The 16,942-nt window shown below is 34.8% G+C and overlaps 3 protein-coding genes across 3 annotated transcripts; 2 read left to right on the forward strand and 1 right to left on the reverse strand.

Moving 5' to 3' along the window:
* The first annotated feature begins 3,766 nt into the window (after positions 1 to 3,766).
* LOC114521505 (EEF1A lysine methyltransferase 4-like) lies at positions 3,767 to 4,987 on the forward strand. Its single transcript, XM_028541973.1, has 2 exons — positions 3,767 to 4,283; positions 4,512 to 4,987. Exons 1-2 carry the CDS (start codon positions 3,843 to 3,845, stop codon positions 4,815 to 4,817), a joined length of 747 nt encoding a protein of 248 aa, XP_028397774.1. The 5' UTR covers positions 3,767 to 3,842; the 3' UTR covers positions 4,818 to 4,987.
* Positions 4,988 to 5,399: 412 nt separating this feature from the next.
* LOC114521478 (m7GpppX diphosphatase-like) lies at positions 5,400 to 7,283 on the forward strand. Its single transcript, XM_028541944.1, has 4 exons — positions 5,400 to 5,584; positions 5,837 to 6,141; positions 6,350 to 6,574; positions 6,709 to 7,283. Exons 1-4 carry the CDS (start codon positions 5,401 to 5,403, stop codon positions 6,997 to 6,999), a joined length of 1,005 nt encoding a protein of 334 aa, XP_028397745.1. The 5' UTR covers position 5,400; the 3' UTR covers positions 7,000 to 7,283.
* A 991-nt stretch (positions 7,284 to 8,274) lies between these two features.
* Positions 8,275 to 16,917, reverse strand: LOC114521547 (eukaryotic translation initiation factor 5B-like). The gene is given in 26 exon segments (XM_028542012.1): positions 8,275 to 8,800; positions 8,893 to 9,020; positions 9,023 to 9,053; positions 9,237 to 9,425; positions 9,583 to 9,715; positions 9,808 to 9,884; positions 10,143 to 10,274; positions 10,561 to 10,854; positions 11,017 to 11,199; positions 11,346 to 11,477; positions 11,593 to 11,734; positions 11,845 to 11,912; positions 12,093 to 12,203; positions 12,289 to 12,396; positions 12,468 to 12,674; positions 12,818 to 12,843; positions 13,159 to 13,222; positions 13,523 to 13,575; positions 13,875 to 14,012; positions 14,210 to 14,312; positions 14,443 to 14,477; positions 14,897 to 14,950; positions 15,176 to 15,779; positions 15,958 to 16,027; positions 16,239 to 16,362; positions 16,777 to 16,917. Coding segments are annotated over 25 exon segments (3,243 nt in total). The 5' UTR covers positions 16,292 to 16,362; positions 16,777 to 16,917; the 3' UTR covers positions 8,275 to 8,692.
* Positions 16,918 to 16,942: the final 25 nt, after the last annotated feature.

Raw genomic sequence — 16,942 nt, forward strand, 5'->3', positions numbered from 1 at the left:
TCTCCAAGTTCCCGTCCATTGATTGATGAAAATAATTTTAAAAATAGTGAAAATATTGCAGCCGATTTGAGAAGGAATTAAACATACCATAAATAAATAAACGAAACATTCCTTCACACTCTGAATCAAATTCGCTTGAGGTTATTAAAAAAAGGATAATGATAATGCCTTACGCCTGGAATCCATTCTATTCTTTTCGTAGTAGGGGTCAGGTTTTGGTAATCTAACTTAATCCATTGTCAATGCTTGAAACTATTTGTTTACTTGAAACGTATTACGTATTGCCATATAAAAAGCATTCTTTTGTTTAAGACAATTTATATGGGATTATTTTGAATTTAACTTGACATATTTTTGATTGTTTTATATGTACAAGCAGATGTGTGATAGACAGAATAAAGCCTTATAGGAATAGCTAAATATTTTGAATTTCCGTGTACACGTGTAATACTCAAATCATATGCAAAGGCTTCGAACATTTATACATGGTTATGGTGTTTCAGATTTCCATGATCTACCGTGCATATATGCAAAATCTGATAGACTGATATTATCGTGTGATCTTTTTTTCTGAAACTATCCAGCACACTATCGGTGAGACCCTCGATGACGTTTCTCCATATTCAATTCGATATTCAATTGAATTTTCAGATTTTCTAATCCTAATAAAAAGTAATATAGTTCCTCTCCATTCGCATTTGCAAATCAGATATTAGTATCGAACTGAGTTGAATCAGTTGATTTATGACTTATAGTTATACGCTGGTGTATAGACACGATTTTAATATCCTATTACTGGATTTACAACATAATTAAGGATAATGGAGTTTTCATTATACAAACAAAATATTTACAGTAGAAAATGCAATCATTGCTTTAAAACAAACAGTGGAGTGTAATTGGACTGTACATGTCCATAAACTGAACTCAAATTTCGTTTCATTGTGAGCATCCCCAGCCAATCAGAGAATGGCAAAAGCTAGCGTATATAGCTTCCTTCAAGGATTCCGCTTTCAAATTATTTCAGCGTAACGAATTTTATATAGTACACTATTATCTAGCTTTAAAATAGTTAATAGTTGATAAGGTTAATGCTCGGAACCCCATATCCTTTGGTTCAATGTCTCGGAAAAATAGTCCTTTCTTCAGCTGTTGACAAAGATCACAAACCAGCGATACATCAATAAATGAAATCAATACCCAAGAAATGCCCAAAATGAAGTAAAGATAAAGTATGGTAACTGTGGTTATTATTAAAGATAGCCAGTATCACTGTATCAATATCAGTAAAATATCAGTCTTGTATAGTAGTTGATTAACCGAACCAATATCTGAATAAATATCAGTCTTTGTCAAATGTTACTCTGATGCCTGGCAGTCTTTTAGCACATGGACGTAGAAACCAAAAGCTGGCATATCAACTCTATAATTTCGTCTGTCTGGCTCGACAAACTCTATGGACCCTTAAACTATTAAAAAACTTTTCAAAATGAATACTTTTAAACCATACAATGATTGTCATAACTTTTATAAAAAAATTGACCTAAAAATGAGAAATCGAAAGTTATATTCCATTATTTTTTGTACATCCATAAAAAAACATTGTCATTTTGCCAACAATGCTCTCATGGTTAGTTCTTAGTTGTTCAACATCCGATCCTATTAAATTATTAAAATGATAGGTGAAATGTGCGTCAATATCTAATGAAGAAATTCCTTGGGTATATTGAAGGCAAAAAATCTGATGGTTTTCCGGGGGGTACTATTCTGTGGTCTCTCGGTCTCTCTTGAAAATTAAATATCCCAAGCAACGCTGCGTGTCACACAAATAAGATTTCCATCAGAGATTTTCGTTTTTTTCTTTTCTGTCTTTTCTCTCGACGTTTTTGTGGCGAGCAATCTTCTAAAAGTTACCACTATTGTCTAAAGCGCCCACACAGGCCATACCAGTCTCATCTGTCTCCGTGATGACAGTGTTTATATTTTGGTCTGTCTCACAATCGCTCACACAATGCTCACACTGATCAAATTTTGTTGCATCAGCCATTACACCATTATTCATTTTGTTCTCAAACTTGATGTTAAATATTTCTGTTTTATCTTTTACCTCATTTGATATTTCATTTGATGTTGTACCAACGTCTACAGGCTGAATTATCTGTCCATTTGTCTGTTCAATAACTCGTATGCGTGTTTGTGTAGTAGAGTACATGGTAGAGTGGTCTGTTGATTGTTCTGGTGGCGATGAAACAGAATTAGCGATCATATTTGTATAAATCCTTAATTAAGTGAATCTCAAAAGTTCTGCGCCACATATTATATACCCTTTGTTGCTGTGATGTCGTGAAGGTTCTCTTTCATCATCTTGATCTATTACATTGTGAAACTTGATACCTCCTGCTAGGGATTAACCAATTACTAGTAGGAGGGATTTCATGCAGATGTGAAATTTGAATAAAACCTTGCTTTGTGGGAGAGGAGAATTTAAGTTTAGCTAATTATAAATTATGGAAAGTGCGCTTTTCTCTATGTATTTCTCTGACTTTTCTACAGAATTAGCGGCTAGGCTGGATTAGTCGGTATAGTAGGTAAAGTTACCGTCACCAAAGAGACATACATATATACAAACATACAATTTTTTTTAATTACGATATATATATCTATATGATATAATCCGATCGCCTTTTCCAAAAAGCGACGTTTTGGGAACCTATCATTATGCGATGCTTTCGACTTGATCAAACCAATTAAATTAGAGAATATTCGGCTTGGTCTAACTAAAAAGTAGAAATAAGAATATGGATTTAGGCCTTGAGGGTGATAAATCTACTTCACGCGCGGAATTTTAAAAAGGTCCGTTGTTTCACTCTGGTAAATTTCTTAAAAAACGTATCCCGTGCGAGATTGCATGATCTATGCCCTTGAGATGCTGCTCGAGTTTTTAGAAGGGTCAGAATACATTTCATTCGCCAAGACGCCGACAGCAAATCCGGCGCCACGTTTCCCGTGCATAGCGGATCACGCTATGCTGCACGGAAAGCATTTGGTAGGCCTGATGTAGCCAGGAATTGAGAATTGTTCTGTTATCCTGCACGGCTATTAAGCAGATATAGGATGGCAGCGTCAAAGACGATGTAAACACGACGAAAAAGGGCGGATTTTCACTCAATCCACTAGCACTTTCCCGTTTTTTTTACTATACGCACACGTGCCACGTAAAAGGTTTAAATGAATGATACTTATAAAACCAAAAAAATATTTGATGGAGATGTTTTTGCTGGCATAGAAAAACTCAGTCTTAGAAAATATTAACTTTACGTGCGCATACGCACGCAAGTGGAGATAGCAATGGCGCGGTGCGATTATTTATGTACGTGTATACTTGACACACCCTAGCTCCCAAATGTGCTCCCTATCTATTAAACTTCAATTCAAGGGCAAGACGCTCGTTGCATTTTCGCGCCTGATAATGATATTCTCGGGCCTGATAAGTATTTTTCGCGCCTGATAATGATGAGCTCGCCACCACGGAGGAAATTGTGAAATAAACAGTCAAACGTCAACCATGGCCACAGCATTCATCTTAAGCGAATCTAGGATGATTTTGGATCTTCTGTCACTTGTTTTCGCTGCTTTTTTCTTTTAGGCAGGCCTCAAAAGTCAACAGGTTTTAAAACGATAGATTTGGGTAGCGGGCTCACTTTGCACCCTGGGCAGTGGTATTTACCATTTACTTCTAATAATTTTATAAATAAATCGTAATCATAGTAATCTCATTCGTTATTCCGGCCGGTTTTTACTTACAGTTTTTTCTATTGTGGTACATTGGGTTAGTTATCATCATGGATTTACCAGACAGTAGTGAAACCTATATGCTAAAAGAATATTGGAACAAAAGGTTCGCTGTTGAAGACAATTTTGAATGGTGTAAAAGCTACTGTGATTTTAGGCACTTAACAATCCAACATGTTAGAAAATGTGATAGAATTTTAATGTTAGGTTGTGGTAATAGTAGGTTAAGTGAAGAAATGTATAATGATGGATATACAAATATTGTGAATATCGACTATTCCCCAGTTGTTATTGAGAAAATGAGGCAAAAACATCAAGAACTTATTGGAATGGAATATTTGCAAATGGATATTACAAAAATGACTTTCGATAAGAATTCATTTGATGTTATTATAGAGAAGGGAACTTTAGATACTTTCCTAGTGGACGAGAAAAATTTATGGAACCCATCAGAACATAGCCGCAAGTTTATGCATACTGTTCTTTTACAGGTATGAAACTATTCAAAATTGCCCACCATTGCCAATTATATTAGCTGAAAGCTAAATAGATAAAAATTATTGAATTAATGTAAGTTTCTTAACAACATGTACCAGCAAACATTTTAGTAATATGATTAATGGATAGGAAAAAACTAAAACTTAATTTGGTTTCTCAGATTGGTTGTCCCTAATCCTAGCTTTATTTGAAATTGAAAACCTTTACATTTTTTCCTACAGATTTCTCAGATCCTAAAGATTGGAGGGCGTTTTATATCTGTGGCATTTTCACAGCCACACTTCAGGAAGCTGTACCTTGCTAAGTCTGAGTATAACTGGTCAATTACAACAAATATCTTTGGCTATTACTTTCACTATTTTTTCTATGTTATGGAAAAAGGAAGAGAACTAAGTAATGATGACAAGAACCTGGAGGTTTCTCAAAACAAGAAAATATGTGAGGGAGACCAGCAATGCATATCTTTTTCTGAATTAGAAGAAGACAATGATGAAAACTTTTTAAAAAATATTTCAAATATATTTTGATAAATAAACATTTATATGCAGTTTCTATGCAGTTGTACACAGACTACTGCTAGTCAGCTAGTTTGTGACAAAGAAAATTTTTAACTTTCTAAAATCCATGAACTTTATACTAAATGTGAATAAACAGATAGTGCAGGCTAATTTCAAAAATTTATATTTATATCAAGTACTGTCAGTTGCTTTATGGAAGTAGACGAAACTCATGAAATAAACCTATTGCCTGCTGAAATGACTATCTCTCACTTTACTTGGGATCAGTGGACTCTATATGCTTGGGATCTTACATTAAAGTTGTATTTATCTGCTTTTGGCGTCACATATCGGTTGCATCAGAACGGAGAAACGATAGTAATTATGGAGGCTGAGCTGTGAGCATCTAATCAATTGTCTTACTGTTTTCGACGAAACCGAAGTGCAACATATAAACGAGTTTCATCACGTTTTCTGGAGCGGCTTTCACGTTCATTCACGTAGAACCTTAGCCTTTCTGACTTCTGCGCCCTCTGGTAATCTGGTTCCTCAAAATTATGGTAATTTGTTTTGCTCCGCGCGCACATGAAGTACTATAACAGGGAAGTTAAACATGGCGGAAGCCAGGAGTGATAAGATCAATGATCAGGTCAATAGCTCACAAAAAAGATCATTGGTTGGCGAAATTGAGAATAAAAGCTCTAAGAAAGTGAAGCATGGTGCAATGAGTGATTTCAAATTGGTGAAAGTTCTTTCAGAGAATGCTAGGAATAAAACAATAATTTTGCATTTGCAAGGTCAGTAGTTTTGTACAGTTGTGCTACGAATACATATCAATCAATAAAAAATTATGAATAAAATACCAGTCTATCCGTCGTATCATTCTGGCACATCTAAAAGTGTTATTCTCAAGAATTTGAAGTGAGCTTCGAGTTCGAAATGTTAGCCATAGATGGGGTCAAATCTATTGAATTGGGGTTGATTTCTAACCTTTAATAGTGTAAATTCTGATTGTCCCACATGCTGATTGTCTTTATTCCTTTGTTTAGATAAAATTGAGCATAAAGATGCTGTGTCTATTCTTGAAAAGACCCCATTTTCTAATACCATGATTGACAAGATTCTTTCCAGTGATGGTCAGATGAAAGTGCAATTTAACAATGATATTTACTCTCAACTTCTTTGCAAGTTTCCAGAAGAAATCAATTTTGTGAAGAATACACTGATATATCCAGCTACTGAAAAACATGTCAAAAAATATTCAGCTCAACAATTTTACTTAGTGGCGGAAACACCAGATGTTTATAAAAAAGTCACTCTTCCATTCATTAAAGAACAAGCTGTTCATTTACAGGTAAAATATGTCACCTGAATAGCAGATTATGTAATGATGTAATCTATCTCATAGCTAATAAAGTCTTAAAGTATTCTGTCTATGGCAATTGTGATTGTAAAACTGACTCTTCATAAAGTTTTTTAATAAGCGATGTGAAGAGAACATAAGAAAAACTAAATATTGCAGAATAAATGGTAAACGTATTGTATATTTTGTTATAATTTAGTGGGTGTATAATATTTTGGAGAAGAAAGCAGAATCAGATCGGATCATATATGAAGATTCACATTCTGAACATGGCTTTATCGTTTTGCCTGATCTCAAGTGGGAACAAACACAAATGAAAAGTCTTTATGTTATGGCAATTTGTTATAAACATGGAATAAATACATTACGGGATTTAAATTCTTCACATTTACCACTTCTAAAGAATATTCTTCAACAAGGATCAGTAAGAAACCTTTACCCTCAATCTGCCTCAGTAATGAAATTGATACATGAAAATTAATGAAAAATGTCTTGAAAGAAATTGATATTCTTGTAAAACTGTTCTGAAAGTAATATAGGTATATATTTATCTTATAGGAGGCAATCCTGAAGACTTACAATGTTTACCCATCACAACTTCGTGTGTTCGTTCATTACCAGCCAACTTACTATCATTTTCACGTGCATTTCACGCATGTAGAGTACGAGGCACCTGGTAGTGTTGCTGGAAGAGCTCATCTCTTGCAAGATATCATAGATAACATTGAAAATATTGACAGCAATTATTATGCAAAGAGGACTTTACATTTTCAAATCAGTGGAAACAACAGCCTCTTTTCTTGTTTGAAAGCTGCAGGGGTTGTTAATGAAATAGATGCTGATAGCTAGACAGCCTTACAGTTGATATTATATTTTATACTGTTGAATGTTAGTTAAATAGGCTTTCCATAGTGCACCTGCCTCTTACTGAACTGTATATAGTGATCATACAGTATAACGAAAGTTTGCTGCCAATTGTTGGGATTGAAAAAAAAAGGTTTTAATCATCCCCTTTAAATACTCCATCTTTATATGTGATAGAAAGTTGTTATAACACACGCTGGACGAATGAGAATGGACTGTGGAGGAGCTAAGTCAAGTGATGGTTGTACGCAGCTGAATAAAAATGTTTAATCCAGTCTACTGTAGATCAGTCTTATGACATCACAATTTGATTAATTTTCCGTCATATATTTCACCAAAGATTTTAAAAATTAAGACTTGTGCATGCAGGTAAGAAATTTCTCTCTTGAACTTTAATCTATTTTGCATGACTCTCAGCACTGACTCGGTACAGCGGGTTTCGGTCGGGTTGGGTATTGTTCACGTGAACTAATGGTTCTAATTCGAACCTGTGGTAAGAATCGCATTATTATTTAACGGACTGATGGTGATTATAGTGTTACGGAGAGTTGCTACACTCGAGAGTTGCATGGTGCTAAAATTATAAGTTACACATGTCAAGCTAGGAGAGGCACAACACAAGAGCCAATTTGTGTGACCTGCTTCGAGACTGCCAAATCTAAGCTCAATTATACACAGCACGAAAGAAAGCCTGAACTTTTAGTATAGAAGATAATTTTCCACACTACATTGACATTACAGATGACTGTATGGAGAGTGTGTCTAGAGAAACAATGGGAATTTCAACCAACGTGTATGTCTATAAACTATTATTACTGGCATGTGTAGTTTTTCTGGCTCCATTCTGGATACCATTTGCAATAGCTGTTATAGCAACAACACTTGTCTTCATTGGAGGATTACTGACAATATTTTCGATGCCTGCTGCTTTTATTTTATCTTTCGTTTTGGGAATATTTGCCTTGTTACTGTTCTTGAGTGCAAGCGTACCGGCAGTGACGCAGTTACGACATAAAATCTTGCATCGTATCCAGCATTCGTTAGACGCCGAGAGCATTGGCCGCTTGAAATGGATGCCTTTCATTAAACATTTTCGGAGAAATGAAGTTGAAATTCAGGAAGTGGAGAATTCTGGAGCCGACGTAGAAATAAAAGATTCTTGGGACGAATTTACATAGATAGGAATGAAATACATGTCGGTTGTATAACAATGAAAGCACAAAAACCAGCAAAGAAACTGGAAAGAACATACTTTATTAAATACGACTAATAAAATCTATATAATTTTAACTATTACACCCTCCAATGTAACCTATAACCATGAACTGATTCCTAATTCAATGTTTTTTATAATCGTCGTCAATCTCTCGTACAGAAAATAAAATAAGATGAACGAATTCCGTTATACTTTCTCTATTTTGGGATTAAACCGATGCATACTGCGCCGGAATCGGAAAAAATACTATGCAAGATGGCGACTTGCAAACTGTACCAAATAATGGTCCCGAAGTATTAATAGCCCGCAGAATTAACTATTGCAAAAGAAAGATCTAAAAGACTGAACCAAGTATATTTTATGTTTTCATTTGCATTCGAATGAGAAACGTCTCCTGAGTTTCGTTTTAAAAGAAATTAAGACATCTTTTACGAGCTGTAAATAGAATTGAAATTGGGCAATTTATATGATTTTAAATAGTTTTTTCAATTCAATCATTAACTGCCAATCACTTTTTTGAAGGTCGTCTCTGAAGTATTCTTTAACAGCGTCAATTGATTCCCGAGATATCTGTAAAGGATTTTGTGAGGACAGATATTATGTAAATGCCTTACTCTAATTGCTATGTGATGTATCATTTATTGACTGAAGTATTGACTTACTTTACTAACAAGTGGATCTGTATAATCAAAATGACGACCATACATCTTGGGTGCTTCTCCAGGAATTGGTTCGATTTTAACACAGACTTCCATTCCCTTAGTTGCTTTCTCCACAGGTTTATGGTTCGTTCAATTCCAGTCACAATGCCAATGTCAACAAACTATACAAAAATCATACTGAAATATACTACGGCTACGTACGTTGTATATAAAATTCCGGCTTTCAGTCCACTGTAGTGATTAGGTTATAGAAACGACTTTCAAGAAAGACAATCACACCACACGGGTGCTAAAGACGCATAATTCATTGTTACAACGAAGACAATAACCTCGACCCCACTTACCTCTTTGCTAGGAACACATATCGGAGTTCCTTCTTTGACAATACCAGCATCAACAGCAACGCCAAGCACTATGGGATCTCGAGTATTGAAGATGTGTTCAGTGAGAACCGTAACTTACATGGAAATCGCAATGTGCTTGAATTCATCTCGTCTCTTTTGTTTTTAATTCCTGTAAAAATAGTTCATCATCTTTAATTGTAGCTTTTTCCAAACTTTTCCCGCACCCCCTCCCCCTTCCCCAGCCAAAGACGAAAGTGTTCGTGTCAAGTTTCCCTGTTTTAAGCAATGCCAATGATCAAGAGGTTATACAACGCGCAAAAAAACTGGGAGTAAACAAACAGCTTACCTCCCTGTAGCTCATAAACTTATCAAATAGATGATAAATAATATCAGCTGTAAATATTTTTACACCAAGATTATCTGCAAGTTCCTGGGCATCACGTTCAACTTTTACATCAAATGCGAGAATGACTGCAAACCTAAAAATCCAGTCACATATTTCACATATACATGCACAAGAGTATTTAACCTCAATATTATAATTATCTCATTATTGGTCATAAATACTTACTGATTATCATGCTCCAACATCACTGAGGCTTTCATAACATCTTTCTTATGAACTGGACCAACACTAACACTACAATACTGAAAACAAATAACACCGTGTCAGATAAAAATTCTAAAAATACAAGCTATAATTTATTCTGCTGCTACAGACGTAATTAAGGTGGCTCCCTAGGGTTTCTGAAAAAAAATTATTAATAGAAAAGTGGGAAATTTGAACACAAATTGTTACAAACATTTGTTGTAATATCTAGTTTCACGTTTTCCATAGAAATACTCCATTTCAAAGTTTAAAATTACGAGTAAACAGTACCTCAATTGAATTTTTTAAGTACATACCGGTATTTTTGAAGTTTTCAAGAATTCTAAGAGAGCCTCCAGAGAACCAAGTGTTGAGGCTTGTACACAGACTCCTTTGTCAGCAACTTTGATCGATTTCAGTGTCTGTTGAACAATTTCGTTTACGTCTCTCTAAAAAATGTGTCAATTACATGCTTCGTAAAAACTGAAAACAAATCTCGTATGCCGAAAAAGCAACAGTAAATCTATAATATAAAGATAAATTGTGGGAAATAGTTGTTTTGATACACCTGGAAATTTTAAAGATAGTTCAAATAAAATCTATACAGTGGCGAATTATTGTGGCAAATAGAAGCTAACTGAGCTCTTGCGCGTGCAGCACATTTTTTTTATCTGGGGCGTACATAAATATCTTAGCTCTGAATCATCTTTGACAAACATTGTAATAGACGTTCACCTTAAGTACTTCAATCTCGTCTTCTTCATAAGCCACAAACAAAGGCGATCCTGCAAGCGCCTTATCAAGTTCCTTTCCGGTGATTTTCACCCCTTGTGCTGCTTCAATTTCTTTAAATTCTTTATAATGATTCTTTACCCGGAGTTCTTTCAAAGGTTGGGGCATGAGTAAAGCTCGTATCTGGGTTACAATAGGACCTTGTATTCCCCCCAATACAATTGTTTGAGATTCTGCTAAACGACCATTCGTCAAAATTACATCAATCGTTGTCCCTAATCCAGTTATAGCCTTTACCTAGAACGTTTAGAGGCGCAACTTTATTTTATAGTTAGTTTGATTCGTAACCATTGGTTGGGAAAAGTATGAAAAAGGATTGAAAGATACCACAGGACAAACATAATCGTTGGCATTATTCGAAAGCATGCTGGTCTTTGCTATAGTGTCAATGAAACATACCTCAAGCACAGTGCACTGCAGTTCCTCTGAGTAGGATAATCTTTGAGCTAGTTTAGTCTGACATAGTTTGACAATCAATGAAATCAGGTCACCCATGCCATCCCCAGTGTGAGCTGATGTAGGGACCAGAGATATGTAAGTCTTGGCGTCAACATTTTTATTAAATAATATAGCGTTTAATCCCTATATATATAAAAATTACATTAGTCATTCATGAATATCAGCAGAAAATAGTTTTGATGGTATTAAAATAGCGATTCCGAATTCGTATAGATTTAGAACACAATTTGAACTGTGTTAAGATAAGCATAGGGCAATATATTTCTAACCTCTTCAGCAAATTCCCCGATAATTTTATTCATTCGCTCTTCAAACTCTTGTTTTGTACCCCTTCCTTGTTTCTTAAGAGTATCTATAATACTCGAGTTTGGACCTCGTTTCCATTCGTACAATCGATCAACCTTAAAAAGTGGTAATATTAAATAGAAAACCAGTCACGTTTCCAAGCATCAGGTGCAATATTAGGTACAGCTTTTAAACACTGTTTATACACTGTTTAGTTTTTCATTTTCATACCTTATTTAAGGCAACGACAAAAGGTGTTTTCTTATTTCTTAGTAAATTTATAGATTCAATTGTTTGCGGTTCTAGACCGTGCATAATATCAACAACAAGAATTGCCATATCGCATAATGTTGAACCTCGTGATCGCAAGTTACTATAAAACAAGAAAATTCAATAAAAACTTGATATAAGCTGGCTCATAATTCTCCCCCAATGATGTCGTTTAATAATATAAATATAATTTAGTAAAAAACATTATGGTACCTGAAAGATTCATGGCCAGGTGTGTCTATGATCAGCAAAGCAGGTATTTTCATGTCAAATTCTGTAAACTATAGATTAAAAAAGAATACAATCGTGACGTCACGAGGCGTCTCGAAAACACTGCGTCATCATAACACTAATGGTATAAAAGGCACGAAATTAAAATTTTAATTTACAAATAATTTACAAATAGGCACAAAAAAATAATAGATGCACTCATGCTGATCAGCTCGATGAGGCGTACATACGTCTTTAATCATTTTCGTCTGTTGTTTTATCGCATCACTTGGGACGTTGGTTGCTCCAATCTGTTGAGTAATTCCTCCTGCTTCACCATCTTGCACATGAGAATGACGGATCTTAATATTGAACGAAAACATGTATCGCACGCACATACTAACATACCTGATTTGGAAGTGTACAATTTGTTTTGTATTTTCTAACCTTATCTAGTATTTTGGTTTTTCCTGTGTCCACATGACCCATCACACAAATCACGGGAGACCGTAATTTCTCCTTCGATCGGGCTGCTTCTGCTTTTTCCCTTCGTTTCTGGGAAGAAAAATTGTTTTAGTTTGAAGGCTTAGGCTAAGTATAGCTAAGAACGAATTTGCAATAAATACCTTTATTCTGGCTTCAGCTCTGAAAAATTCTCTTTCTTCTTTAGATAGCGATTCATCTTCTTCATATTCGTCTTCAGACTCACTTTCCGTATCTTCACCAGATTCACTTTCTTCTTCTTGTCCATTTTCGTCTTCACTCTCATCTTCACTTGTCTCTTCGTCTTCATCCTCCCCACCTTCATCCTCATTAATTTCACCCGAGGCTTTCTAGGAAAATTCAAACAATTTCCAGTGAGTGGTGATCAGAAAACGTGCTGCTGTGAAAAAATAATTGAGAATTGCAGGGAACATATAATCTCATTATTGAACTACTGCAGTTGGTTCAACACAAAATAATAAAAGGTTAGTACCTGTTGTGTTTCAGCAGTGGCAGTATCTGTAACAAAAGTTAACAAGAGTAAAATTGGTTGATCATGGTTCGTGTCTAAATAACCCAACTCAATCTCTAATCAACTCAATCTCATTTTCCTAAAAAATGACAGGATGCACCTTGCAGTTTTAGTAAACTTTTTTATTCAGTCTTTTTGCACGGAAGGGAATAGCGAATGAGATGAACATGACGTTCACTAATCGCAAAACTGACTTGATCTTTATTTTACTGCACTAAGCTGATTGTGAGAAGATTGAGCTTTAACACTTTTTAGAACCTACGACATTCCTGAAAAGACCTAGGACAACAAATTATTTACACCTTTATCGCTTTCCTCATCTTGATCATCCCAGGTCTCTTTTACATCATCTTCCTGAACCTCAGACTAAAAATATATCACAAAATAATGCAGTGATTCTATAAATACTTTTTGAGATTGGAGTAAAGATTACGATTGATTGAAGACCTTGCTTAAAGACAGAAAACAAACACTCGCTTTTCCTCTTTTCTTTTGCCAGCTGGATAATCCTCGCTTCCAGGTTTTTCGCGTAGTGATTTTCGCACACTTTGGGAACGAGGATGCAGCTGAAGCTAAAAATTGCTACGTCTTCCACATTGTTCGAACCAGGCCTAAAGACCTCACACACATTATCATATGTAATGCTGAAGTAATAAATCTCATTACCTTATCTTCAATGTTTTCTTCAGTTTCTTTTACTGTCTCTGTTGCATTGTCTTCTGAAAATACATCAATTTCCCTTTTTATGATATATAGTCTTAGATGCAGTTTCCTGTCCATGCAAGTAAGTTCATCAGTACACCTTTTTTTTGTAACACTAAAAAAACTTAGTAACGCTTTTTTTTCCCAGTTTAGCATTTAGTTTAATAGAGGCAGAGTTCATTGCCTGGTCGTGTGCGAACACTGTTACGATCATCAGGCAACGCAAAACCCTTGTTTAGGTCTGGTGTCGAACGTTTTTTTTCGCTATGCTCCCCTATGAAAAATATTGTACTGACTTGACTGACAATAAGTTCACCTGCGTTTTCTAGTTCACCGTCTGCTGTTGTATCTTCGGCCTTATCTTGGAATTGCTTTTGCTTCTTTTTATAACCATATCGAACAGGTTTCTTTCCGTCACCCGGGTCTGAACCGCTGCGATTTGGAATTGCAATTCCTAAATAGATCAGCACGTTTTATTGAGCCATTGCTGAAATTCCTGTTTACATTATTTTTCTTGTTCTGTAATTGATATATATATACATATGCAATAGTCTACATACCACGCAAATTTTGCACGCTTAGACTTTAACTAACAGTGCATCCCGCAACTTGCACATGCGTATCGCTCGCTACTAATGATGTATTACGAACCTTGTGCTCGCATAGCCTCCAACTGTGCTTCAACTTGAGCTTTCTTCTGTTTCTGAGCTGGAGTCAAGAATTTTCCTTCCTGTTTCAACCTCATTTTTCGCTCCTGTTGAAATAATAATTATCATATTACATTAACGTGCTTTCTGAAGTGAAGTGATCGAACTATGTACTGCACTGTACTTGTCATACATAGGAAAATGAATTTATGTAACCTTTTCCTTTTCCTTACTAACCTTTTCTTTTTGTTTTTGTCTCTCTTTACGTCTTTTTCAAGTCGATCTATAAAAAAACAAAGCAATAATTTGTACTCACTATAGTTGGTTTAGTATCGCACTTGTGGTGGTCGAGCGCGATCACATAGCACATAGAGATCCACCACAAGTTCATAAAATGACTTCTCACATATGACCCATTAGAGCACAACGTACCTTTTCCAGTCGTCGATTTTCAGCTTCCTCCAGTGCCTTTACTTTAGCTTCTTCTTCTTGCCTTTATCTTTCCTGTTCGAGTTTTGCTTTCTCAAGAGCCTCTTGCATTTTGCTTGATCATCCCCCTCGCAGGTTTCTTAACTTTAGGCGCTTCCTCTTCCTTTACTTTCTTTTTCTTTTTTTTTTCTCTTCTTTTTATCTTTTCCCCATCTTCCACTTCATCTTGCTCCTTCACTCCAGACGTTCCCTCCTCTTGCACCTTCTTCATGTTCTGTCTTTTCAACTTTTACAGATTTTTCATGATCCTCAATATCTATTGATGAATAACTGCAACAGTTATCACTTACCTAAAATCTATTGTATCTGTTGTGAAAGACTGTTGACATTTAATGATTGGGCGCACTTAATAACAAATCGTGAAGGCAGATCTTTCTGTAGTTTATGGAAAATCTCATGCCAACACTATGTTTTGGTATATTACTACTTAGGGCCTACTTAGTGTAGATATAGATATTGAAAGAAAAGTAATTCAATGTACCTGCTGTTTTATTACCCTCCCCTAAATGTGATTCTTCTAAATTTTCAGGATCGTCAACTTTTTCAGTTTTTTCAGTTTTTGTTTCCTTTGTTTTCTTTTTCTGAGCATCCTTCTTTTTCTTGTCTCGTTCTTTTTTCTCAGCTCTCTTTTGTGCTGCTGTTTTGACAGTTGTTTCTTCTTCCTCATCAGCTTTTTCATGCTCATCCTCTTCATTTTCTGTTTTATTTTTCTTTGCTTTCCTTTTTTCTTTCTTAAAATTATGTTCATCCTCATCAGAGTTTACTTCCTTTATACTGTCATCATTGCCTACAGTGCTTTCTTTAGTAAAAACATTATCATTGCTTGATTTACTTTCCAAATCTTGGTCTTCCTCACTTGTTTTATTTTCTACTTTTCCTTTTTTTGTTTTTTTATCTTTTTTTACTCTCTCATTTGGTTCAATTTCGTCACCCATGTCATCAATATCCTCCACATCAAGCAATCCAAAACTTGATTTTGGACCAACATTGTTTGTTGTTTCATCTTCTTCTGATGAAACTGCCCCTTTCCCTTTTTTGTGTTTCTTTTTTTTCTTGGCATTTTCATTGTCATTACCAACTTCACTCTGGAAAAGATATTATCAGATTGCACAATTTTGTTTACATTTCAATGATTAATACAATCCAAATAAAATTTTAGCTACTTTGTGAGGGCTTTCTTGGTTTTATATTCTTACATCATCACTTCATGCTATAGTTAGAACTGCGCATTTCATGAAACAACTGAATGATGATTAACAATACCTTGGTACCCGTATCATCTTCAGCACTGCCTAACTTCATCTGTTCAATCTCATTTGCAACCTCATCTTCCCTGAAAATATCATTTTAAATAATTAACCTTTCTCACAATGACGAATAAGCCATTATGTTGGGGGTACTACTTTTTTCAAAATTATGAGCATAAGACTTCCTTGGAATGGCTGTCTTTAATTTTATGAATTTATTCTTTAATAAATGGTATGTGGATGGTATGAAAATGGTATTTATATATAATGACCATGTAACAATTAGAACTAATTTACCAGTCATCACTATCTTTTCTCTTCCCCCTCCTTTTTTCTTTCTTTTGAGGCATTTTTAAACTGCTCTTAACACAAAGGTTTCAGATGGCATACTCTTCCTTTACTTCCAAAAACTCCAGTCACTCTATGATGCAATATTGAAAAAAATTAATTTCTAACATGAAACACAAGATGTAACTCAACACCATTTCAGCACCTTTGTTTTCACTAGTGTATCAAATCAAGGAGACCCAATGACTTTAATGTTGTATATGTATTCGCTTGATTTGCTAATCTTAATTGAACTGCTGTTATTTTAATAGCAAGGCACAAAAAAGTATAAATTGTATCTCTTGTCATAAATTTACAAATTAAAAATCAATTTAACTAACACATAATTAAACAGGTTATCTTTTTATAACCCCCAAAATATTTTTTCTAGTCTGAAGTCCAACTATTTTCAGTAACACGTGTATCAAAAAAGAATAACCCGAAATTTCTAGTCACATACTATTAATTCAGACTACCATAATCAAAATAAAATAAAAACTCTACATACCACTTAAAATACTATACAAACAGATCACATAATCTATATAAAAGTTTAAATTGTTCAATAAGAAAATGTTAAAAACTTTTACAACAGAAATTTTGTATATTTCTTGGTTATAAAATTTTCCCAATGTGATTTTATTCTCTGATTAATCATTAGTTCCCAGCTCTCT

Source organism: Dendronephthya gigantea, unplaced genomic scaffold (genome assembly GCF_004324835.1).
Source record: "Dendronephthya gigantea isolate DGI-Jeju-01 unplaced genomic scaffold, DenGig_1.0 000020F, whole genome shotgun sequence".
In the NCBI taxonomy this organism is placed as follows: Eukaryota; Metazoa; Cnidaria; class Anthozoa; order Malacalcyonacea; family Nephtheidae; genus Dendronephthya; species Dendronephthya gigantea.

Bases quoted from the DNA above. Each gene is read 5' to 3' on its own strand.
- LOC114521505 (XM_028541973.1), top strand. From the start codon at position 3,843: ATGGATTTACCAGACAGTAGTGAAACCTATATGCTAAAAGAATATTGG. The intron at 4,284-4,511 runs GTATGAAACTAT...TTTTTCCTACAG, and splicing joins TGCATACTGTTCTTTTACAG to ATTTCTCAGATCCTAAAGAT.
- LOC114521478 (XM_028541944.1), top strand. From the start codon at position 5,401: ATGGCGGAAGCCAGGAGTGATAAGATCAATGATCAGGTCAATAGCTCA. The intron at 5,585-5,836 runs GTCAGTAGTTTT...TCCTTTGTTTAG, and splicing joins AATAATTTTGCATTTGCAAG to ATAAAATTGAGCATAAAGAT. The intron at 6,575-6,708 runs GTAAGAAACCTT...TTTATCTTATAG, and splicing joins ATATTCTTCAACAAGGATCA to GAGGCAATCCTGAAGACTTA.